Genomic DNA, 25,505 nt, shown 5'->3' with positions numbered 1-25,505 from the left:
AGGCGGGTCTAGGGCCCGCCTGTCTATAGCCCAGGCGGGCCTAGAGGCCCATATACGCTATGTACAGGCGGGCCCTGGATCTGCCTGGGGAAATTCAGCGAATTATGTCTCCGAATTTCGAGGACAGAAATCGTTTTTTTTATCATTTTGCAGTCTGACATTTTAGATGCTTTCGGGCATCATCACCCGTCTACACGTGGTGTCACAGCCTTTGCTTGGAGGAACCGAGGAGCAGATAGACTCATGGCAGATGCACGAGACAGTGCATCGGCCTATGAGTGAGGATGAGGATTATGTCGCCATTAATCCCTTGCATAACGGAATGATGTACAGAGTATGTTATTGGCAAGTCCGTAATCATTCCCCCAGAGTCCGTTAAGAAGACAGGTTGATTCTGTCGTTAACCCTTCCGTATTAGTTACGGTATAATACGATCCTTTATCAACTACATCCTTGAACTGAATCTTATGACTATGGGTAATGTCAAGTCACATATAGCGAGACGTTCGTTTTACTTGTTATTGGCCGAGTCAACTCAAAAAGATAGGTTAAGTGAAATCTGTATTTCTACTCTTAAGCTATCACCTTGCAAGGGTTTAGAGTCAAGTCTTCCACAAGCGATCCTTGGATGTATCTCTCATTAATCGGGAGTGATAAATGCTCAATCCAATGTATAACTACCCTGAAATTACTTCCTGTGACACCCAACCTTTGCAGTTCACACCCCAGAGTCATCTTTATTAAGGATCGTGGGACCACAGGATCAAAGTCTCACATTCAGTAATTCAGGATGACCAATTAACATTCCTTTGAGTATGAGAATTAGTTATACCTATTAATACCAATGAGATGAACAGTTGACAAGGATGAATCTACCCATCCTGTTATCTCAAATCGGATCCCCAATCCTAATGAACAACGTTTCACCGGATCTATGTAACTGTCCAAATATCTATATATGTGAAGCTTGTGAGATCAGCTTTCTGTCGGACAGAAGACATTGTTACATACAAGTCTCAACTGTGACATATCAATCCTAAATATATCACTTGACTTGGGGTGGTTTTGAGTTTATTAGTTTATTATAAAGTTTTGTCTCACTTCATGCTTGTATGAACACTTTATAATCACTTTAAACAAACTTACGGATTTCCTTTTATTAGACTTTATTTAGTGCTTAAAAGGGATTGCCTTTATATAGTTATAAAACATATATCTCATTAAAACAAATGATATAAAGAACAATTCATTTACAATAAGTTTGTATCCTGCAACAATTGACTATAGGACACAAAACCCCAACATACTCCCACTTGGACTAAAGCCAATTGTTTCTAAAACTTATCCCAGTAGAAGTTAAATGATGATCATGTACTTTCTGGGTTAAAGGCTTTGTCAACGGATCTACAACATTGTCCTTTGTAGGTACTCTTTCTATTCTCACATCTCCTCTAGCCACAATCTCTCTAATGATGTGGTATCGCTTTAGGTAGTGCTTGGATGCATTATGAGACCGTGGTTCCTTTGCTTGCACAATGGCTCCATTGTTATCACAGTACAGGGTAATGGGATTGACAATGTCAGGCACCACACCTAGTTCTGTAATGAACTTTCTAATCCAAACTGCTTCCTTTGCTGCTTCCGCAGCAGCGATGTACTCTGACTCGATCGTAGAGAAAGCTACGGTTCCCTGCTTGGAACTTTTCCAACTGACCGCGCCCCCATTTAGGATAAACAGGTATCCTGATTGGGATTTAAAATCATTCTCATCTGTGAGATGACTAGCGTCTGAAAATCCTTGTATTTTCAGATCTCCTTCTCCGTACACTAGAAACATATCTTTAGTTCTTCTCAAGTACTTAAGAATGTTCTTGACGGCAATCCAATGCTCGTCTCCCGGATTCCCTTGATAACGACTCGTTACAGATAACGCGAACGCTACGTCGGGTCTAGTGCATAGCATAGCATACATAATCGAACCGATCGCGCTGGCGTACGGGACTACAGCCATGCGTCGTTTGTCATCATCAGTTTTAGGACATTGATGATTGTTTAACTTTACTCCATGTACCATGGGTAAGTTACCTCGTTTCGATTCAAGCATGCTAAACCGATTTAGCACCTTTTCAATGCATGTAGTCTGTGAAAGACCAAGCAGTCTACGTGATCTATCCCTGTAGATCTTTATACTAAGTATATAGGCTGCTTCACCGAGGTCTTTCATTAAGAAGTTACCGGATAACCATATTTTCACTGACTGTAAAAGAGCAATGTCATTTCCCATTAACAGTATATCGTCCACATATAGTATGAGAAATGCTATAGAGCTCCCACTTGCTTTCTTGTAAATGCAAGCTTCTTCGCAATTTTGTTCGAACCCAAATTGTTTTATGGTTTCGTCAAAACGCTTGTTCCAGCTTCTAGATGCTTGCTTGAGTCCATAAATGGATCTCTGAAGTTTGCAAACTTTATTTGCATCCTTTGATATGAAACCTTCAGGTTGCATCATGTATACATCCTCAAGCAGGTTTCCGTTTAGGAAAGCTGTTTTCACATCCATTTGCCAAATCTCATAATCAAAATGAGCGGCAATTGCAAGCATGATTCTGATTGATTTGGACATAGCAACGGGAGAGAAGGTTTCGTCATAATCAACACCTTGTTTTTGACGATATCCTTTCGCTACCAACCTAGCCTTGTAGGTGCTAACATTTCCATCCATGTCAGTCTTCTTTTTGAAGATCCATCTGCACCCAATGGGTTTTATCCCTTCGGGTGGATCAACCAAAGTCCAAACTTGGTTAGTATACATGGAATCCATTTCAAAATCCATGGCCTCAAGCCATGCTTTAGAATCTGGACTAGTAAGAGCCTCTTCATAGTTTTCGGGTTCGTCGTCTAACACGGGAACCTCGTCATCATCTCCCACTAGAAAACCATATCTAACTGGGAGTTCACGAACTCTTCATGATCTACGAATAGGTGCCACTGGAGTCTCATCTAATGGGACTTCTTCGGGTACCTCAACCGCCTCCATTGTTTCAGTCGGTGTTTCTTCCTCTTGAACTTCATCGAGTTCAATCACGCTTCCCTTTTGTGTTTCTTCGAGAAACTCTTTCTCTAAGAAGGTTGCGTGTTTGGATACGATTACTTTCTGATCATCTGGATGATAGAAGTAATATCACATAGTTTCCTTAGGGTATCCAATGAAGAAACATTTATCAGATTTAGAATCTGATTTGTTGGACGCAACGCGTTTGACATATACTGAACAACCCCATACTCTCATGAAAGAGAACACGGGTTTCCTACCAACGAACAATTCATATGGCGTGATAGAAGTAATATCCCATAGTTTTCTTAGGGTATCCAATGAAGAAACATTTATCAGATTTAGAATCTAATTTGTCGGACGCAACGCGTTTGACATATGCTGAACAACCCCATACTCTCATGAAAGAGAACACGGGTTTCCTACCAACGAACAATTCATATGGCGTGGAACTAGCAGATTTAGTTGGTACTCGATTTAGGGTGAAGAGGGCAGTTTCTAAGGCATAGCCCCAGAACGTCTTTGGAAGTAAGGCCATGCTCATCATGGATCGTACCATATCTAATAGGGTACGGTTTCTCCTCTCGGATACACCATTGTGTTGTGGTGTGTAGGGAGGTGTCCCTTGTAAGCATATCCCACATCTAGTTAGATAATTCAGAAAATCATCAGAAAGATATTCGCCACCTCGATCAGATCGAAGTGTTTTTATTTTCTTTCCTAATTGATTTTCCACTTCATTCTTGAAACTTTTGAACTTGTCAAAAGCTTCTGATTTGTGCCTCATCAAGTAGATATAACCATAACGAGTATGGTCATCTATGAAGCTAATGAAGTATCTGAATCCTCCTCTTGCTTGGACTGACATAGGACCACATACATCTGAATGAATGAGTCTTAGAGTGTCTGATACACGCTCACCTTTATTGCTAAAGGGTGTCTTTGTCATTTTACCTTTTAAATACGATTCGCATGTTTCCAATGATTCGGAATCGATTGGATCTATAAGCCCATCTGAATGTAGCTTTTAGTATGCGTCTCTTGTTTATATGACAATCCCACAAGCAAGTTGAATTATCTAGCTTATGTCTTTTGGTATTAATTGCGAAAACAGAAATCTAACACATAAATCCCATTTTGTGATATTCCTGAAAAATAGAAAATCCCATCTCTATAAAAATCGCAATGTTTGTTCTTTATCGAAATATAGAACATACCAGATGTTGGAGTAACGGTTTTTTCCCTTCTTGAGGGTAGCTAGGTACACCAAACAGTTTCTTTTCCAATGCCTTTCTTCACCACAGAAGTGGCACTCTCCTTTGGGCTTCTTCACTTCCTTTCCCTTAGTTTTGTTGGGCACGACTTTCTTACCTTTCTTTATATTGGGCTCAACTGACTTGAGCATATTTGCAAGCTCTTCAAAAGAGGTTTGCAAGTCATTAATCTGATAGTTCATAATGAACTGTGAATAACTCTCTGGGAGGGATTGAAGAATTAAGTCTATGCTCAATTTGTTATCCATCGCAAATCCAATACTAGAAAGTTTGGTAATGTAGCCAATCATCTTGACACAATGTGTCATGACAGATGCGCCCTCTTGCATCCTACTACGATATAGCATCTTGGATATCTCATAGCGTTCGCACCTGGTCTGTTTCCCAAACAATTCCTTTAGGTGCATGATAATGGAACAGGCATAGTTGCCTTTGTAATTCCGATGTCATCAATGCAAGTATGATGCATCCGGCATGATCGTCATCAGCCTTGTGCTTCTGATAAGCATCGATTGGGAGCATCATCCTCAGGGATAGGGGGTATCGATGTATCAAATACATACCCTACTTTTATCGAACTTCAAAACGATTTTGAGGTTACGAAACCAGTCGGTGAATTTTGAACTATTCAACTTGTTATCGGTAAGTATATTTTGCAGATTGGTGTTAGTCATGATTTTAAGAGTGTTTAATTAAACTTGAGAGTGAGAAAGAGTAGACGTATGTTATTCATTTGCTTTAAAGTATAACAATCTAAAATTATAGGCCTTTTAATTTATTTTAGATTGCTCCCACTATTTTGCCAAATTAATAACCCTCCATATTAATTCGAAGAATTTCACAAATCCTTTAGTGAGCTAGGATCCTAACTCCTGAGATTTCACCTTGAGTTTACTCAACAAGCTAGTCTCATTCATTAGGTAGATTCATATAATCAATCACATCTCTAATGTGATTCCTAGGTTATTGGGTTACTAACCACATTAGTAACTAATATGCTATTCATATTAATCCCAACCGTTTTGCCCATTAGTTTATGACAACATGAGTTTACTCATCCAATTATCATAATCTAATTTAAGTATTACCCCATATTCATGAAAAATAATTTTCGATAATTCAGGTGTTACCATAAGACCCCGAGCTTGAGTTTACTCAACAACCCAAAGGCCCCCAGTACTGCCGGCTGAATTATAATATTAGGGAGGGGCAACCGATTTTAATAACTTACTTATTTACTTAACTTTTTAATGAGAGATTTTATTTAAGTCTCATAATCTAATTTAGTCTTGATTTGCTTTAGCATACATCAGACATACATACATTCACATACATTGGCGTTATGGACACATCATCTAAATTATTCCGTCGAGCCAAAGACGGAATAAAAGGCCAAACCTAAGAAAATACTAACTATTACATATTTCTCTTTAGGTCCTCTGTCTTCTCCTTGGCGCCTTGAAATTACATTTTAATTTCTATACTACTATAAGAAAACTTCAATTGAATTGAAGGGAATCAGATGAGAGGAGAAATTACAATAGATAGTAGAAAGGCAGGACGCGCATGCCCTATTTCAAAAATACCAAAAGACTAAAAGAGGGTCCAAATATGTCCATAACTCCAAACATGCATAGACTCAATTAAATAAATTTAATTGGTTGACTACATAACCGGCTTATGTAATATTTAGGTTAATCACATTAACTCGTCAAATTAACTTTCATCCAATTTTACTTCTAATCGTTTTGTATCTTTATATTAATCCTTAGATTAATATAACCATATAAAACGTTGATTATGCCCGTCCCATTTATTTTGATTTTAATTCATTTAACACTTTGATTTACATATTGGTAAAAACAAACATTTAAACGAATTATTCATTTGATAATCAAAACAGAAAACTATTAATTTCTGAAAACATTCTAAAACAATTTTAAAACGGTTTTCAGAAATAGGATAATCTACAATAGATTTCCGTTTTATCATTTAGAATTAATAAAACTAATTTTATTAACCTAACTATAAAACTAATAGATTTTGTTATAATGATTATCAACCGAAATAATTAGGAACATAAGCATAATCAGTTTTAATTAACAATTAATCAAAACTTTATTTATCTTTAGAATTAATCAATCAATACTATTTGTCAATTAATCCTAACCATAAATATTTATTCAATCCTATTGAAAACTTCTATATTTTCATATATGAAATAACGGATTTAACGATATCTCTGATACCACTGAAGGAAATTAAGGCTAAGGTATAGCAGCGGAAATATAAAAAATTTAGCCTACTTCCTTTTAACCATAGGATCCGTTAATCATTATTTCATATAAAGAGAGATAAGAAGAAATACCTTTCGATGATCAATCTACCGTTGCAAACGAAGTGCCCACAACTTCAAAGGAGATGTAAACTGTTTACCAATCTGCCTCTATCCGAAACAGACCTTCCAGACCTCCGAACGACAATCCCTTCGGTGGAAACGTGGAAGAATACTATCCAAAAATCACGGCGATCCGACGGTTCAATCTCTGGTAATCCTCGAAATAGTGAACTGACCTGATGTAGACGAAGAAAAACGAATTTCTCCCTTTTGATTGTTTTTCCTTCTTTCGTGAACACGGTGAGATTAAGTTAGAATCAACCCTTATGAGATGCAACCAAAATAGATTGCCTCTAATAAACCAACACAAGATCAAAGAGAAAGAGGGATGAATAAGATTAATTAATCGATGGAATGCCGAATGAATTCTTGTCCACGAACTAGGGGGTGGGAATTCTTTTCTCTCTCTAATTAGTAATTTCGAAAATCACTATAGGGGGAGGTTATAGGCTTGGTCGAAATTCATTAGGGGAGGGGTATATATATTAGCTTGTATCTAAACCCTAGTTAGATAGGAATAAGTTACTTAATAGGAATCCAATTCGGAAAAGGATTCCTAATTATTATCTCACTATATATCTAATATAATTAGGATAATAATAAATAACCTAATTGGATAATAATAGGAGAATATTAATCTAATTAAAACTCATAATTAAATTATCTCTTAATTAATTTAATTCATAATCCTAATCTAATTTGGATTAATGGAATAAAATTAATTCCTTACTAACACATATAAATTTCGGCCCCCTCCTAGTATTTGGGCCTTACTGGGCTTAATTGGGCTTCCATCTATTAATCATATCCATCTCTCTTTTGGTTCCAAGTCTTATGTGTGATCCATTAGGTCCTTACTACTTCTGGCCGTATGCAACCTATTAAATTAATTTCTTCAAGAATTATACTTAATCCCTTGCATAACGGAATGATGTACATAGTATGTTATTGGCAAGTCCATAATCATTCCCCCAGAGTTTGTTAAGAAGACAGGTTGATTCTGTCGTTAACCCTTCCGTATTAGTTACGGTATAATACAATCCTTTATCAACTACATCCTTGAATTGAATCTTATGACTATGGGTAATGTCAAGTCACATATAGCGAGACGTTCATTTTACTTGTTATTGGCCGAGTCAACTCAAAAAGATAGGTTAAGTGAAATCTGTATTTCTACTCTTAAGCTATCACCTTGCAAGGGTTTAGAGTCAAATCTTCCCCAAGCGATCCTTGGATGTATCTCCCATTAATCGGGAGTGATAAATGCTCAATCCAATGTATAACTACCCTGAAATTACTTCATGTGACACCCAACCTTTGCAGTTCACACCCCAGAGTCATCTCTGTTAAGGATCGTGGGACCACAGGATCAAAGTCTCACATTCAGTAATTCAGGATGACCAATTAACATTCCTTTGAGTCTGAGGATTAGTTATACCTATTAATACCAATGAGATGAACAGTTGACAAGGATGAATCTACCCATCCTGTTATCTCAAATCGAATCCCCAATCCTAATGAACAACGTTTCACCGGATCTATGTAACTGTCCAGATATCTATATATGTGAAGCTTGTGAGATCAGCTTTCTGTCGGACAGAAGTCATTGTTACATACAAGTCTCAACTGTGACATATCAATCCTAAATATATCACTTGATTTGGGGTGGTTTTAAGTTTATTAGTTTATTATAAAGTTTGTCTCACTTCATGCTTGTATGAACACTTTATAATCACTTTAAACAAACTTACGGATTTCCTTTTATTAGACTTTATTTAGTGCTTAAAAGGGATTGCCTTTATATAGTTATAAAACATATATCTCATTAAAACAAATGATATAAAGAACAATTCATTAACAATAAGTTTTTATCCGGCAACAATTGACTATAGGACACAAAACCCCAACACCTCCCTCTCCCACCTAATGTTCGCTGATGATATTGTGTTAATGGCTAAGGCATCTGAGGGTCAGGCAGGCATAATGAAAGGAATTCTTGATAAATTTTGTCAGACCTCTAGACAACGTGTTAATTTTCCCAAATCGGGGGTGGTGTTCTCTTCAAATGTCTCAGAGTGCATTGGTTCAAGGATTTGTGCTGCATTACAAGTTGCTCCTACCATTAATATGGGTAAGTACCTTGGGGTACAATTGTTCCACCAATGGGTTGATAAAAGCTCTTTGCAACATGTTGTTGACAGGGTGCAAAGTCGGTTACATGGCTAGAAAGGGCAATGCCTCTCGTTTGCGAGAAGAACTACGCTCATTTGATCTGTTGCATCTTCAAACCCAGCTTATACAAAACGGCTCTAATGCCAATTGGTGTGAGTCGTCAACTGGACAGATTGAATCGATAATTCCTTTGGAGAGGGACTAGTGATTCGCGAAAAATCCATCTTGTCAAATGGGAAACGGTTTGCAAGCCGCGTAGATTGGGTGGGTTGGACATTCGCAGTACAAGAGATTTCAAGCTTGCTGTGGTCGTTAAGTTAGGATGGAGATTACTCACGGAGGACTCTACATTTTAGGTTCGAGTTTTCCGAAATCGGTACATGAAAGGTAAGATGACATTTAGGAAATCAGACTCCAATAAAATTCTAGCCATGTGTGGAAGTGTGTGTTTAAAGGATCAGTTATTATCCATCAAGGGCTGGAGAGACTTGTGTGTAATGGGAAGTCTATAAGGTTCTGGACTGATAGATGGCTTGGAGATACCTTAATTGAAGAAGTGTGTGAGTTACCCACCTCAGAGGAATTATATGGTAAATCAGTTGCAGAGTATTGGAAGAGCAAAGGAGGTTGGGATTGGGAAGTGCTTCAGGAAATGGTACCTAACTCGACACTTCTGAACCTTACAACGATGATGGTTTTTTCGGAGGCTGAGGAAGGCGATGTTTGGCGCTGGAAACCATCTAGTAATGGGTACTTTAGTGTCAAGTCAGCATTCAGTTGACACAAAATTGGGAGAGGAATTCCCTGCAATCAGAAGCATGGAAGAAAGTTTGGAATTTACAGGTCCCGGAGAGGTTAAAGTATTTCTACTAGTTGTTGTTACATAACACGGTGCTGACAAACATGGTTCAGGTTGCTAGACACATTTGCGAAGATGAGGCGTGCGTGGCGTGGGGTCTCCTTGAATCCACAATACATATTTTGAGGGATTGCCAAATTACTGTAGATTTGTGGCGGTCGTTAATTCTTGTGACGGAATGGGAGATGTTCTATAATTTGGAGTAGAGGGACTGGTTACTGAGGGGTTAGAATTCGCAGGGGCAGTGGTGGAATGTAGATCGGAGCACTATTTTCATGAGCATCGTATGGTGGGTTTGGCGATGGAGATGCTTGTCCGTGTTCGAGCCTAAAGCATTGGTGTGTTTTGACAAAGTCGAATTTGTCTTTGCAAAAGCTGTTGAGTGCCAGAGGGCGTTTATGGATGAACAACATTTGTGGGATAGGCCAGTAAGGGAAGTTCTCGTAGGATGGAAGCCTCCGGAGATAGACTGGCTCAAAGTAAACAGCGATGGAGCATGCAAAAGGAGTCTGGGACAAGCTACTGCGGGTGGAGTTGTACGTAATGATAGAGGAGGCTGGATTGGCGAATTCACTGTTAATCTTGGTATATGCACGACAGTCTTGGAAGAACTTTGGGGGCTCTATTTCGGGCTAAAATACGCATGAGACAAGCACTACCGTAGAGTAGTTTTTGAAATGGATTCTCCAGTCGTTGTAAACATGGTTAAGAACAGAACACATGCATAGTTTTTACTGGCTTATTGTTGAATGTCAAAATTTACTCAGACAGGATTGGGAGGTTCAGCTAGTTCATGTCTTACGCGAAGGGAATCGAGCCGCGGATTGGATGACAAACTACGCAAGAAGTTTAACATTGGGTCTTCACGAGTATGAGGTGCCTTCTGTAGACATCCAAGATATTCTTTTCTCTGATCTATGTGGTACTTGTGTCCTTAGGATGATGAGTATTGTTTAGTTTTTCTGTTTTGTTTCTCGGGGTATAACCCCTCCATGTTAATAATAATAAAAAAAACATTGGAGGATTTTTTTATGATTTTGATTTTAGTGGATTCAATATCTACTGATGCAAAACAAATTGGATGGTTTATTCGAACAGTCAATAAGATATAGGAAAAGTATTGGATCTATCTTGAATCAAAGTGAAGAGTAATCATCGTTAAAAATAAAAGGAATATTGTTGTTTCCCACACTTGTGGTAATTCCGACCACCATCGAATCAAACCCGATTAACTCAGGATGGTTTCTTAGATCCACACTATACTAATAATGAAGTTGTGATTTTTTCATCAGTCTAAAAAGGATAAAATCGTCAAATATATAAATAAATCTCACCCTTTATAGAAGTCCAATTAAAATTTAATTAACAAGATAAATAAGTTTTTAGAAACTCAACACAAACATCCAGTCGAATTAGGAAAATGCTGTAAAACATATTTCCTCCATTCCATTATATAGGTCATTCTAGCAAATTAGTTTTTTCCCTAAATATAAGTCATTCTAGTATTCCAATGTTTATTGCCTAATAGTGACATGAGAGAGAATTGTTTTTTGTATTGGTACATGTGTTTTTTAATATTTCAATGCTTATTACCCAATATTGACATGAGAGAGAATTTTTTTTTAGTTAATCAATATATTTCTTAATTTGTGTGAAATACCCTACAATGACTTATATATTTCTTAAATGAATAATATTTTCATATATTTTCAATAAAAATAAAAAATAAAAAATCCAAAATGTATATTGACAAGTAAATAACTCAATGATTAATTAGTGTGGGGGTATTAGGAGGAAGGTTACAATGAAGTATTATATTAGTATTTATAATTGGTTATTAAATGTATTTTATTTTATCCAAAGTTTGCCAAGTTGGATGCAAATTGGAATTGGAAAAGATAAATGTTGGAATATGACTGACTTGGTCACAAAGCAAAAGTCATGTTCGTTTAACGCTCTTGATTTGATGTACTACATTTATTTAATTAGAATTATATTACAAAAAGAATATATACACATTTATAAATAGCGTTGAAATGTCAAAAAACTATATCTTATAAAATAGTATATCGAATTAAATTCCTAGCTAATGAGTAACACCGAAATATGCTGATGACTATTTTGGGTCAATTAAAGATGGCATTTTAGGAAAATCATACATTTTATATCAAATTAATATTATAAAATTAAATTTATTTTATTTGTTTTTGAAGAAGTTGTAATAGAATACTAACTTACTTTGTTTTTTTCACTATTAGATGATGATGAATTTTAAATAGTGATAAAATTAAAATAAAACTTATTTGTCAAAAATAAAATAAACTTAATCTAACCTCTAATACTTTTATTTTTAAGTAATTGCATTGATTATAGCAAAACAACTAAATTTACTTTTTTTGATTGTTTAAAATGAAACAGAGTTAAGAATATTTATATTTTATATATTTAATTTACAAGAAAATAAATGAATAATTTATTTGCTTCATTTTTTTTTTGCTTTTTTCTTTCAAGAAAATATTTTTTTATTGAGTTATTTTTACCTTTGTTAAATTTTTTTACATTAAAAAAGACTCACAAATTTGAATTTTGAAATTTGTAAAGTGAAAAAAGAATAACGTATTTTGTTAGATATTTTATAAATATATACACTTATGACCGTTAAAAACTAAAAAGTTAAAATAATAAATTTAACTGAATTTTATGTTACATTAGCTGTATTATGAAAATAATGAAAGTTCAGTGGCCATTGGTGTTATTAACCCTGATATAATATCTAACAATAATATTATCTGTTAAAGAAAACAAAAATCTAATAATTTCCTTTAATAATAGAGGAATAGTTAATCATTTTGCGGCCAAATTCATTATTTATCTTTTATCTGTTTTTTTTTACACCTTATCCATTTGGCGTTTGTCACCGAAATTTCCGAGGACTTACTTGGCCAAAAAGCAACAAGTTCGAGGGTAACATCGTCTTTTCAATTAACATCTCCCACTTGTATTTTATGAACTCTGCTTTCTGCAATTTCCTTTCTCCTTCACATCTATCATCCTTTTTGGGTTTTTACTTCCGCAAGAAACCTCTTCCTGCTCCTCCTCCTCTTCCTCCGCCGCCGCTTCCCAACCACCACCGGATCATATATGACAAATAGCATGAGAATAAATATCAACGCTATAAAATACAATTTCAATTTTTTATATATACATAATCTATAATCCAAAGCAAATTTGTGGAATATTGAATAGAATTTTAATCCATATTTTCAAATTTCTTTCGTTGGAGGTGTTGAATTGAATTTGCTACTGAGTAGTTGATGATTTTGGTTGAACTGTTAAAGAGGAGAAAGGAAGACGACGGACTTAGAAGCGTCGATTTTATATTTATTTTTTAATTTTTTGAGGTTAATTGGAGGGTTTAATTATGTGTGCGGCAGCGGCGGCTGGGGACTGGTTTGCCAGAGGAATTACTGGGCAGATCGGAGGAGGGTTCAGCCATGAGAGCGAGCATGACTTGGCTCTAATGGTCAGTGATTTTCTTGAGAACGGAGGCAGCAGCGGCCCTGATTCCTGGTGTAGCAGCGACAGTGAATCCGGTCTCTCCGATCTCCATCATCTTGCTGATAAAATTTCGGTAAATTTCAATTCCTCCCTAACTATTTAATTCCTTTGTGGTCTTTGATGTTAAATTGTCGAACGGATTGAGCGAAGAAGGGAAGGGAATTTCATTTGTAATTCGTTTTGGGGTCTTCTTTTCCTAAAATTTGCCAGCTGGGATTTATGAATGCTTGTTTTTGTTGGAGGAATTTGAATGAGAATTCGTTTTCTTCTTAAAATTTCTTTGGCTTGGTGTTCGAAATTCAAGTCTTTTAATTGAGGAAACTTGTTCCTATTTTTTCTAGGAACAAAAAAGATTTTGGTTTTGTTTTCTGATAATTATTCAGTAATTTTTGTTCAAAAGGTACAGGGATCAGTCCTTCGTGAGAAACATAAGAATACTTTCCTTTTCCTTACCGTATCAGAACAGAATATAGAGGTTTAATGATAAACCTTTTTCCAATCCTAGAATCAATCTAGTGGAGCCTTTATACTATTAGGTTTTAAATATTGAGATGAAGTTATTTATCCTTGAAATGCAGAGGAAGATAATTATAGGCACCAAATGCCCTTTTTGTGTATCTGCAACTTGACCTGATTGGGTAACCATTAAAGTAAAATCTAATATTTTAGAAGTTGAAATCTATAAGAATGAGTGTTAGTTGCAAAATTTGATTCCTTGATTTTCATATTCTGCATCTAGTTTTTATGTGGTTAAATATCAACCTGGAGCTTGATGATCTTTTAAAATACACCTGAAATGTATGATGTTGGGGCTTATAAATTGTGGTTTATTATCATTTGGCTGGTTTCCAATTGTAAACTATATTACTCACAGGATTGAATAACATTCTTTCCGCACATTAAGCTAATCTTCTTAGGTCTGCTTAACAGTTGATTGTTTGAAAACCATTGGTATTTAGTTTTTAAAGGGCAACATTAGCATCTGCAGGCACAGAACTAGTATTTCAAAATCATATGGAAGATTTAAAGCCATCATATAATTGATGTTAATCTTCAGTTGGTGAAAAATGAAAATAAAGAACTTTAGAAAATTTTCATTGTTAGCATTGTTAGTTTTTAATTGTCACTCATGCTCCCGTTTTTTCTTCTGCTAAATAAATATTCAGTGTCTTAACAATCTGTTTTTTTCATGCTAGAACTATTTCTTAGTTTCTTAAAGATATCGTTTAAATATTGCCATATATTCTTAGTCTATCTTTGCTAGAAATGTTGCTGTCACTTCTGTTTGCAATGTGTTCTCTTTCATTTACTCAGTGAACTAATTTCTGAGCTAAGGTTCCTATTTGTAGTCAGTTTATAAGAAATTTTATTGTATGCTTGTAGGTGTATGGATAGGATAGTGTACTGAAAGTTCCTGACTGTAGCTGAGCGTATATGAAAGCCACAGCTCATGCTTCATGTATGATTGATCTCCTAGTGATTTAATGAACTCTTTGGTAATTATGTGATGTCTTTATCAGTGTCATTTGAGTAGAGATGTTAAAAGGGTATCGGTATGTGTAGTTTCTTAAAAAAAAAAATTCATTTCTGTAGTGCCTTAGAATTAAATAACTTGGTTAGACAACTTTTATTTGCTTCAGTTATTACTTCACTTTTTGAATTTTTTTTAATTAAAGTCCCTGATTATATTTCTTTAAATTATTGAATCATTGCAGTTCTACAGGCACTCAGTGGCCCAGTATGAGTCTGACTTGCTGTCATTAGTTCATTCTCTTATGTTGTCGATCAAGGACACAGACTTGTACCTTGTTAAGGCAGGTCTATGTAATGCCAGCTGCATTAGATTTTCACTGGTGAAGCTCTTGAGACTTGCTGGTTATGATGCTGCTGTGTGTGCATCTAGGTGGCAGGGTGGTGGCAAGCTCCCTGGAGGTATGAAATAATTAATATAGTGCTTTTATTCCAGAATTACATAATTAATATTTGGATAAATCTTATTCTCTTGTGAGAATTGAATATTTTTCATGTCCGACTATTTTTGGGTTAAGGAAACAAGTTTCTATGTCACCTGAATCTGAAGTCCTTGAAGATGCAATTGTAGTATAATGAAATTAAGTGGAGAGTGTTTCTTTAGTTGAAATTTTGGCCTGATAGAAATTTCCTCATCAAGTGCCCTTTTGCATTTAACAGTTGTAAGGTTTGTAATCAAATGCTGTGTTTTATGATCATAAAATGATTGATTCTGCAATTATTGATGCACTTATCCTAAATTGCCTAATGTTGTGGTAGCAATCTTTGATGTCTTTTGCTTATGCTGATTTTATTTTACGTAGAGGCTATGCTTTAATTTATGCACGTTGTTTCTTTTGTATGTTCTAGATACAACTTGTTGCTTAATCTCTTATGAGTTGTGTTTTTATTTTTGTATGGCAGGGGATTATGAATATATAGATGTAATCCACTCCAATAATGGTGGAAGCATTGAGCGTCTTATTATTGATATCGACTTCCGAAGCCATTTTGAGATAGCTAGAGCTGTTGACTCTTACGACAGAATATTGAAATTGCTTCCGGTTGTTTATCTGGGTTCTATGAATAGGCTGAAACAATATCTTCAAGTAATGGTTGAAGCTGCAAAATCTTCCCTGAACCAAAACTCGATGCCTCTTCCTCCATGGAGATCTCTTGCTTATTTGCAAGCAAAGTGGCACTCACCATACCAAAGGCATTTAAGCCCTGATGAACAAGATTTTAGCAGCACAAAATCTTATGATCATAAGCAGTGCAGCGAAAATCTGAAGAGGCTTCAATCTCGGCTTCGATCAGAAATAGACGAAGAACGACTGCTTAAGCCGATGAATGATAACAACTGGAGAGTGAAACGAGAGAGGCGGAGACATTCATTCTTGAGGGGTCTATGAAGAAGTGTATAGCAATTTTGCGTGGGAATTGCTAGTTCCCTTTGTGAGAGAGATCAATTGTACTGCGGCTTTTTGTGTTTAATGATTCTTTTTCCCTCAGATGAATAAATATACAAGTATAACAAAAGAAGTCCAATTTTATAGAGTGGACGTAAAGGACAATAACACGGCAGAGATTATATACTCTTTATATCCTGTGGTTAGCTGCTGCAAGTTACTGACTGTTGGAGGTTTTCAGAAGTGCTCTCTGTCAGCATCTCTAGTCAAGTTTGCATCAAATTGTTTAATTTTTTTAGTTTTCATCTTCAATATATTCTTTGGCTTATTTTTTTATGGCAAAAGGAACTTTTTTTTATAACCTCTTTTCTTCATCATTTATTTTTCTTTAAGTGTTGAGTTTCATGTATTTTCAAGTGATTGTACAAGGGAGTATATATACTTCAGTAATAATGGATATTGATTTAGTAGTTTAGTTAAACTAAACCTCTTGTTTTTCTTTTTTCTTGTCTGATTTCATTTCTTATTTGCTTACTTATTTGGAGATGAGGAACCCAATCTCCAGGATTGGTGATTGCAAATGTTAATGTTTTACCATTTTTCTGTGCAATTTGAATGGATAGGTTGAAAAATGTTTGGTTGGGCTTGGATTGTTAGCGGCTTTGTGTTCATGTTGTGATTAGTTGGAATGGAATTTTGATCCATAGTTCGAATTTTCTTTCATTGGAGGTGTTGAATTGAATTTACAACTGTGTAGTTGATTGTTTTGGTTTAACTATTAAGAGGGGAATAAAGAAGACAAATCTTGTTGTTGTTTTTTTTGGGGTTAATTGGAGAGTTTAATTATGTGTGCCGCAGCGGCAGGGACTGTTCGGCCAGAGGAATAACTGGGCAGATCGGGGGGGCTCTAATGGTCAGTGATTTTCTTGAGAATGGAGGCAGCAGTGGACCTGATTCCTGGTGTAGCAGCGACATCGAATCCGGTCTCTCTGATCTCCACCATCTTGCTGATAAAATTTCGGTAAATTAAAATTCTCGCTATCTTTGTTGTTTTACATTTTCCAGAGTTTACAAAGTTCTTTAATTTAATATCTTTGTGGTCTTTGTGGTTTAGAAAAGATTGAGCGAAGAAGGGAAAGAAATTTCATTTGCAATTCGTGTTGGGGTCTTCTTTCCTAAAATTTACTAGCTGGGTATGATGAATGCAAGTTTTAAACATAGGAATTTGAATGAAAATTTGTTGTCTTCTTATATTTCCTTGGCTTGGTTTTCGAATTGAATTCCTTAAATTGAGGAAAATTGCTCCTATTTTTTCTAGGAACAAAAATATTTTGGTTTTGTTTTCTGATAATTATTTGGTAATTTTTGTTCAAAAGGATCATGGTTCAGTTCTTCAGTTCTTGGTGACAAACATAATAGTAATTAGTATTCTGCTTGGTACTTTCCTTAACATAGGAGAACAGAACAGAAATTGAGGTCTAGTGATAAATCTTTTTCCCTCCTTGAATCAATCTAGCAGAACCTTTATACTATTCCTTTTTAAAAATTGAGATGAAGTTATTTATCCCTGAAATGCAGAGGGAGATGATTATAGGCACCAAATGCCCTTTGTGTCTCTGCAACTTGACCTGATTGGGTAAACCAACAACAACAACAACAAAGCCTTAGTCCTGAAAACCTGATTGGGTAAACCATTAAAGTAAAATCTAACCTTTTTGTGAATTGAAATCCATAAGAAAGAAAATATTAGTTGCAAACTTTGGATTCATTGGTGTTCATATTATGCACAAGTTCATTTGTTTTATATTGAATTTGTTACAAAATTTATGGAATGCATCTAGTTTTCGTATGGTTAAATATCAACCTGAAGCTTGATGGTCTTCTAAAATAAAATTGAAATGGATGACGTTGGGACTTACCAAATTTTGGTTTAGTATCATTTGGTGGTTTCCAATTGTAAATTGTATTATTCACAGGATAATAATAATAACATTCTTTATGCATTTTAAGCTATTCTTAGGTCTGCTTAGCAGTTGATTGTTTGAAAACCATTGGGATTTAGTTTTTAAAGGACAACATTATCCTGTGTCCGCAGGCACAAAACAAGCATTTCAAAATGATGTAAAAGATTTAAACCGTCGTATAATTGGTGCCAATCTTCAGTTGGTGAAACATGAAAATAAATCTTGAAGAAATTAGAAATTTTCTGATATTAGCTTCACAGTGCCTTCTATGGTTACTTTGTCTTTTTCACCATTAGATGATGATGGACTTTAACAAAGTAAGTTCATCCAATGGTGGTAAAAACAAAGTAAGGCTTACTTTGTCAAAAACAAAGTAAGCATAGCCTAACCCTAGCTTTCATTAGTTTTTTAATTGCTACTATCATGCTCATGTTTGCTTCTGTTAAGTAAATATTGAGCGTCTCTGCTACCTGTACTGTTCATGCTAAAACTATTTCTTAGTTTGTTAAAGATATTTTAAAATATTGCCATATATTCTTAGCCAATCTTTGCCTCAGCTCATGCTTCATCTGTGCTTTAATGAACTCTTTGGTAATTATGTAATGTCTTTATCAGTCTCATTTGAGTAGAGATGTTAAAAGGGTATGTGTAGTTTCTTGAGAATTTTCACTTCTGTAGTGCCTTTGAATTAATTAATTTGGTTAGACAACTTTTATTTATTACTTTTCTTTTTGAATTTTTCAATTAAAGTGCCTGATTATATTTCTTCAAACTATTGAATCCTTGCAGTTCTATAGGCACTCGGTTGCCCAGTACGAGTCTGACTTGCTGTCATTAGTTCATTCTCTTATTTTGTCGATCAAGGAGACAGACATGTACCCTGTTAAGGCAGGTGTATGTAATGCCAGCTGCATTAGATTTTCGCTGGTGAGGCTCTTGAGACTTGCTGGTTATGATGCTGCTGTGTGTGCATCAGGGTGGTGGCATGCTCCCTGGAGGTAAGAAACAATTAAAATACGGATCTTATTCCATAATTCAGCAATTAATATAATGATATTGGGATAATCTTATTGTCCTGTGACTAGAAGTGACTATATTTTGGGTCAAGGGAACAAACAGGTTTTTTTGTGATATCCTTGAAGATGCACTTCTTGTATAATGAAATTAAGTGGATAGTGTTTCTTTGGATGAAATTTTGGCCTGTTAGAAATTTCCTCATCAAATGTCAGCCAATTAACTCGTGGAAGCTTCATTTCAAATGCCGTCATTTATGATGAAATTATTTGTGTGCCATTATCGATGCACTTAATTATAGGTAAATCCCACCCGTGGATCCTCAACTTTTGCCTTCCTTTCTTTATGGCCTTTGAATTTCAAAATGGCACATAAAAGAAATGGATTTACCCTATACTAATATAAAACCGTCGACCATTCCAATAACAGAGAACCCTCAAAATTTCCAAAAATGATAAACAACTTTAGTTCTTGTATCTTTTCATTTTGAGGTCTGTCATCCATCATTTTATTGTAAGAGACTTTTACTCTAGTAAAAGGTTACTATGAGATGTATTTTTATTTTCATTTTGAGGTCTGTCATCCATCATTTTATTGTAAGAGACTTTTACTCTAGTAAAAGGTTACTATGAGATGTATTTTTATTTTGTATGGCAGGGGATTTCTAATAAGTTGATGTAATTCACTCCAATAATTGTGGACGCATTGAGCGTCTTATTATCAATATTGATATCGATTTCGGAAGCCATTTTGAGATAGCTAGAGCTGTTGACTCTTATGAAGGAATATTGAAATCGCTTCTGGTTGTTTATCTGGATGCAATGTATAGGCTGAAACAGCATTTTCAAGTAATATTTTAAGAGTCTAACATGATGGGCTAGATTAGGCTGGATCTAACCGGATTATACACTAAATTATGTCCAATCCCATTCTATCTTACATAACATTTATATCGGGTTTGGACTGTGCTGAAAGATATGAAAACATTGATTAAAGACTGATCCTATACTTTGAAGGCCACAAGTTCTTAAGGGCCACAAGTTTTGATTGAATGGTATCAGTACCGTCATGTGAATACTACTGCAGTACGATATATTCAAACAGACCACTCTTTAATTATTATCTTAGTGGAAAAACACACATTCCATAGATGGAATGCGGATGAAGCAACAGTTACATTGCAAAATGTACCAAATCCACCACAATTTGTTTAATTAACATATTCATATTAATAAATTTAAAATTAAACTTAAGCTATAATTATAAACAATGAAAATGCAATAAACTAAAATTGGTGTATTCTATGGTTACTTTGTTTTTGACAAAGTATCATTACTCGGTTTGTTTTCACCATTGGATGATGGAGTATAAAATTAATCTAATGGTGAAAACACACAAAGTAAGGTTTACTTTGTAAAAAACAAAGTAAGCACAACCTTTACCACTAAAATTTTGTTAATTAACAAAATTCAATCAACACGATGTAAAATAAAAATTATATATATTTAACAAAATAATAAGGAATTAAATCTAGGTATAAATAAATATGATATAGGTATGGGTTGAGCAGATTGTGTCAAGCTTGTACTTTTGAGATAAATTCTAAACCCGATTTATTTTATACAAATGCTAAATAAATATATCTAGACTGAATCCATATAGAACGAGTTTGGATGCCTAATGAGCCTGTGAGTAAAACTGAATTGAAATCGAAAAAACTGAACCAAGTCGAAGCATTTTATATCTCTATTTGGTTTGTTTTTTTTTTAATTTAAATTTTATCTCTCTATCTATATGTAGTTTATTAAAGTAGTATTTTTTTTTTTTTTTTAAATTTTGCGCAATGCGCTTACATTAAAGAAGAAAGAAAAATCCCCACCAGACTATAACCTCCCAAGGCATAGGTAAGCTCTCAACCACTAGATTAAGAGCTTCACCACTATTATTATAGTAGTATAAAAATTAAAAAGTCGTTACCTAAAGGTTTAATACATCAAGAGCCCCCTCAACTTGTTCAAAAAGTTTTATTTGCGGCTTGAATTTACATAGTGTCCCATTAACCTCCTAAATTTGCTTAAAATAACCCATTGGCTCCTTGGATTTGTTTAAAGTGGTCTATTGGTCTATGAATTTGCTTACAGTGATTCATTTGCCCATTGAACTTGTTTAAAGCGATGTACATTTCAATTTGTCTAAATTTATAAAAAGAATCAAAACTTAAAAAATAAAGGCCTAATTCGTGATTCTAAATCGTATAAAACAAATTAACTTTTTGTTTCATATATTTTTTATAGTGTTTTTATAAATTTAGGGACTTAATCATGACACTTTAGGTAAGTTTGTAGGGCTAATAAGACCGTTGTAAGTTTAGAAAACCAATCAAGTTTTTTAGACAAATTGAAAAGGCAACTAATGTATTAAACCTTACCTAAACAATACATAAAAAGTCCACGTTTGGAACAATAACACAATAACATTGTTTATTACAGGGCAACATAACCCTAAAAATTATAAATAAAAGGACTTGAAAAAGAAATTAAGCGAAACATTGAATAATTGATTGAACAGCACCAATAGAAGTTATAGAATGAGAGGAAAAGCCAGCCTTTTCAATAACAAATTCCCATTCTTTAGCAGTTCTTTCTTTGCCTGTGTTTGTATGAGCCATCATCACCATGTCCAGCAACAATCTTGCCATCTCCAATTCATCATCCGTTTTTTCTTCGCTAACTACGGCTTCAATAATTATCACTTTCCCTTTTCCTTTCGGAACAACTTCTTTACATTTCTTCAGAATTTCTATACATTCTTCATCGTTCCAATCATGCAGAACCCACTGTATTCATATTATATCATATTTATCAATCAACTAAATTTTAATAGATCTGCATTATCTATGCGTCTAGTAGGCTGCAAATGCTCCGTTCAGCTCGATTTATAAACAAGCCGCTCGCGATTAGAGGCTTGATTCATAAATGAGCCGTGAGGTTGAACATGGAAAAGCTCGCGAGTAGGCTCGGTTATAGGTTTCTGAACAAGTTTATGAATAAGCTTGATTATAATATTCACGCATAGCCTCAACAGAGGTTCATGAACAAGCTCGTGAATAAGCTAATGAATAATATCGAATATTATTTATATTTAATAATTATAATTTGATATATGAGCTATTTCAAAATTAAATATAAATTAGATTAGAACGCTATGGAGTGATTTAGAGTTTTTTTTTTTCCTTGAATCATAATCAGGTAGCTTCGGATCTTCATCATATTCACTTCTTCTTCTTTTATTCCTGTTTTCATTTTCCCATTCCTCTCCTCACACTATTTTTTTATCTAATGATTAAAAGTAGGTTTTCAATGTTTATGTATGTAAAATTGTATTCTTTCATTTACTAAACATGATATTATTTTGTTATTGTTCGTAACCCAGTAAACGAGCTTGTTCATGAACATACTTAACGAGCTGCTCGTGAGTAAGCTCGTGAACAAAAGAAATGAGCTGCTCTTAAGTAAACTCCTGAACAAAATAAATGAACTGCTCGCGATCTAAGCTCATGATAAACGAGTTGAGTTCAACTACAAATTTGAGCTCGACTCGAGTTCATTAACATCAGGATGAGCCGAGCCTGAGCAGATCAAAGCTCGGTTCGGTTCGGCCCGGCTCGATTATAGAATATATTTTAAAGTTTAGCATTTAGGTTGATATTGACTAACCAAAAGAGAAGCAGCATCAGCATTAGGAACACTCTGAAACATGTCACCACCAACATGTGAAACACCATGAAATTCTTTAGCAACTGATACAACATGAGGAAGATCGAAATTAATCCCATGAATCCATGGAAAAGCTTCAACCAACATACTCACATAAGTACCATTTCCACCACCAACATCAACTAAACTTCCCACTCCATCAAAAACCTCCCCACATTTTTCAATCACACTTCTCACAGTCACTCTAGCATTACTCGCCATTGCTTCATCAAACATCTTGCTATGACCAGGATTTCCTTCTGTATATTTCCACAAATCATCCCCTCCGTGAGCCGCCTTAAACGGCGGCGTCCCATTCACCAAGACACGGGAGCTAAGATAATGCCACGGGGCTATCATCACCGGGCTACTTTCTAGCAGAACGAAAGCTTTGAAGGTGTTTTCTCCGGGGCCAAGGAGCTTGAGAGAGAGAGGTGTGTGTTCATAGCCTAAGGTGGTTTGTTTGAAAATGTTTTGATGGATTAAGAACCTCATGATGCGGTAGAGGAAAGATGGATTGCAATTTAGGGTTGATGATAGAGTAGAGAGTGGAATTGGGGTTTTGTGATTTTCAATTGCTTCTGCTATTTTGAGCTCTATTGCACATTTTACAGCTGCCATGTTTGCGAAGCCGAATATGTATTTCCATTTTTCTACTTCTGCTTGTGCCTCTTCTTGGTTCATCTCTCTTTTTTTCTCTGAGTTCTGATGAGTGAGTTCTGCAGTCTCATCCCCATATATATAAGGACAAGAGTAATAATGTTGAAACATATAATGATCTTTTCCATAATTGCTTTGATACCAGAGTTTTGATTACCTTAACCTATGCTACCTTAGAAGTCCTAGGGTACGCATTAACTTTTAGTTGGAAGATGATCTATCTAAAGAGTGTCTTATGAGCATCGAACCGAAAAATCGAGCAACCCATAAAAATAAATAAATGTTAGAGAAATATATATCACAAAAGATTAAGATGTCTTCGAATACGTACAATAACAATGACTGACACTAATAATGTTTTCTTCCAATATCGAACCCAAATGTCTATCCACGTATAGAGATCTTAATCTAAAAAAGATAAAAGTTAACGTTGATAGGCTTATATATATTTGTGATAGGGAAATTTACAAAACTAACCAAATGGGGACGCTCATTTTCATTTTTATATCCATTTCAATATATGTTATTAAATTGTACACTTATACATGTTTTTCAAAACACCTTTAGTATATATAAAACTAATAACACAACACAAAAGCACAATCCAAATTCATCTTTTTATTTTCTCATCTCATGCATTCAAGCTTCATCTCCAACATCACTCTCAAGAATTAATTCAAGTTTCTTGTTGATTTCCAACATCATACACGTTTTTATTGATTTTAAATACATGATAATCAAATGCAATTCTAAGTTCGTCGAAATTTATGATGTTACTACGCAATTGAGGTCCACGATTTATGATTTTACTACGCAATTCGTGAATTGCGAAGTAATTAAACCTAGTTTTCTTCACTTCAAATTTCAGTAGAAGTCTGTCCATAAAGTTTGTTATTTGTTTGATCTCGTGCAATGGCCAATGGATAAAAGTTGCAAATACCATGACATATGTGGGTGGTGAATCGAAGTTGCTTCGAGTTTCAACAAAAATCAAGTTAGAGAGGTTAAAAGAGAAATGTATACTTTTGTAGATGTTGATTCAATCTTATTTGACTTGTGTATGTCCATGCAAGCAAAAATTGGTCCAAATAAAGATTTTGGCAAAGTAGTATCTATTGTTGATCGTAATGATTTGTGATGCTTCCTAGAGTATTACTGGAAGAATCTGACCTATTTGATCTCACTATATGTTGAATTGATACCACGAACAATAGATGCACAAATACTGTGAGGTTGTAAGGAAGAGAATGTTGAGATGAGTAGCCCCATTCAAGACAATACACGTCCAAACCATGTGTCAGATCAATCAAGTTGTGATCCATTTGTTGATGGAATGACACATAAAGATATATGGGGTGCTTGTAACCCCGATCATGATGATGTTAAAGATACATTTATCCCTGAAACACCACCATGAGCTAACTATGTGCCATCAAGTATTTATGAGACATATGATGCAGATAGAAAAAGGAGGACTGATCCATTTTAGTGGTGGCTTCCAGAGGTCCATGATGCACCCATGACTCCTATTGTACCTAAAGCATTAATATATATATGATATATTGTTGAACAAACGAGAATTGCAAGATGCACTTGAAAGACATGCAATTTAAGAGAAGTATGAATGGAAGGTCTACAAATCCAGCAAGTCTTTTCTTAAAGTTAAATGTACACATGATGTAAGTGACGGGCTAGAGCTATTATGATACACAATTTTGAGATGTGCAGGCTTCAAAGAATGGATAGGATGGACCAACACATTTGTCACATAGATCAAATATTACCTCATCACAGGAAACTAGGGAAACACATTGCACACACACTACTAAAAGAATAAGTTTGATCAGGATATAGTGTATCAACCAAAGGACATTATTTTCG

At 35.0% G+C, this 25,505-nt stretch overlaps 2 protein-coding genes and 1 pseudogene across 4 annotated transcripts; 2 read left to right on the top strand and 1 right to left on the bottom strand.

The window, feature by feature from the left end:
- Nucleotides 1-12,786: 12,786 nt before the first annotated feature.
- On the top strand, nucleotides 12,787-16,375 carry LOC136225806 (uncharacterized). Of its 3 annotated transcripts, none has more exons than XM_066013925.1 (4): nucleotides 13,248-13,386; nucleotides 14,697-14,772; nucleotides 15,029-15,245; nucleotides 15,747-16,375. In XM_066013925.1, exons 2-4 carry the CDS (start codon nucleotides 14,764-14,766, stop codon nucleotides 16,232-16,234), a joined length of 714 nt encoding a protein of 237 aa, XP_065869997.1. In that variant the 5' UTR covers nucleotides 13,248-13,386; nucleotides 14,697-14,763; the 3' UTR covers nucleotides 16,235-16,375. The 3 variants fall into 3 exon arrangements, with proteins under 3 accessions (XP_065869994.1, XP_065869997.1, XP_065869995.1); XM_066013923.1 differs by having other exon boundaries at nucleotides 14,697-14,809; XM_066013922.1 differs by lacking the exon at nucleotides 14,697-14,772 and having other exon boundaries at nucleotides 12,787-13,386.
- A 504-nt stretch (nucleotides 16,376-16,879) lies between these two features.
- LOC136225807 (uncharacterized) lies at nucleotides 16,880-20,239 on the top strand (annotated as a pseudogene).
- Nucleotides 20,240-21,662: 1,423 nt separating this feature from the next.
- Nucleotides 21,663-23,690, bottom strand: LOC136225642 (acetylserotonin O-methyltransferase-like). The gene is made up of 2 exons (XM_066013737.1): nucleotides 22,926-23,690; nucleotides 21,663-22,045 (listed from the first exon to the last, which is right to left on the bottom strand). The coding sequence occupies exons 1-2, from the start codon at nucleotides 23,646-23,648 to the stop codon at nucleotides 21,746-21,748; spliced, it is 1,023 nt and encodes a 340-aa protein (XP_065869809.1). The 5' UTR covers nucleotides 23,649-23,690; the 3' UTR covers nucleotides 21,663-21,745.
- Between the last annotated feature and the right edge of the window lie 1,815 nt (nucleotides 23,691-25,505).

Source organism: Euphorbia lathyris, chromosome 4 (assembly GCF_963576675.1).
Source record: "Euphorbia lathyris chromosome 4, ddEupLath1.1, whole genome shotgun sequence".
Lineage (NCBI taxonomy): Eukaryota > Viridiplantae > Streptophyta > Magnoliopsida > Malpighiales > Euphorbiaceae > Euphorbia > Euphorbia lathyris.
This window is presented reverse-complemented; position numbering and strand designations above follow the sequence as displayed.

Coding starts and splice junctions, on each gene's coding strand:
- LOC136225806 (XM_066013922.1), top strand. CDS start 13,177: ATGTGTGCGGCAGCGGCGGCTGGGGACTGGTTTGCCAGAGGAATTACT. Junction 13,387..15,028: donor ATCTTGCTGATAAAATTTCG/GTAAATTTCAAT, acceptor GAATCATTGCAG/TTCTACAGGCACTCAGTGGC. Junction 15,246..15,746: donor TGGTGGCAAGCTCCCTGGAG/GTATGAAATAAT, acceptor TTTGTATGGCAG/GGGATTATGAATATATAGAT.
- LOC136225642 (XM_066013737.1), bottom strand. CDS start 23,648: ATGAACCAAGAAGAGGCACAAGCAGAAGTAGAAAAATGGAAATACATA. Junction 22,046..22,925: donor CTGATGCTGCTTCTCTTTTG/GTTAGTCAATAT, acceptor ATATGAATACAG/TGGGTTCTGCATGATTGGAA.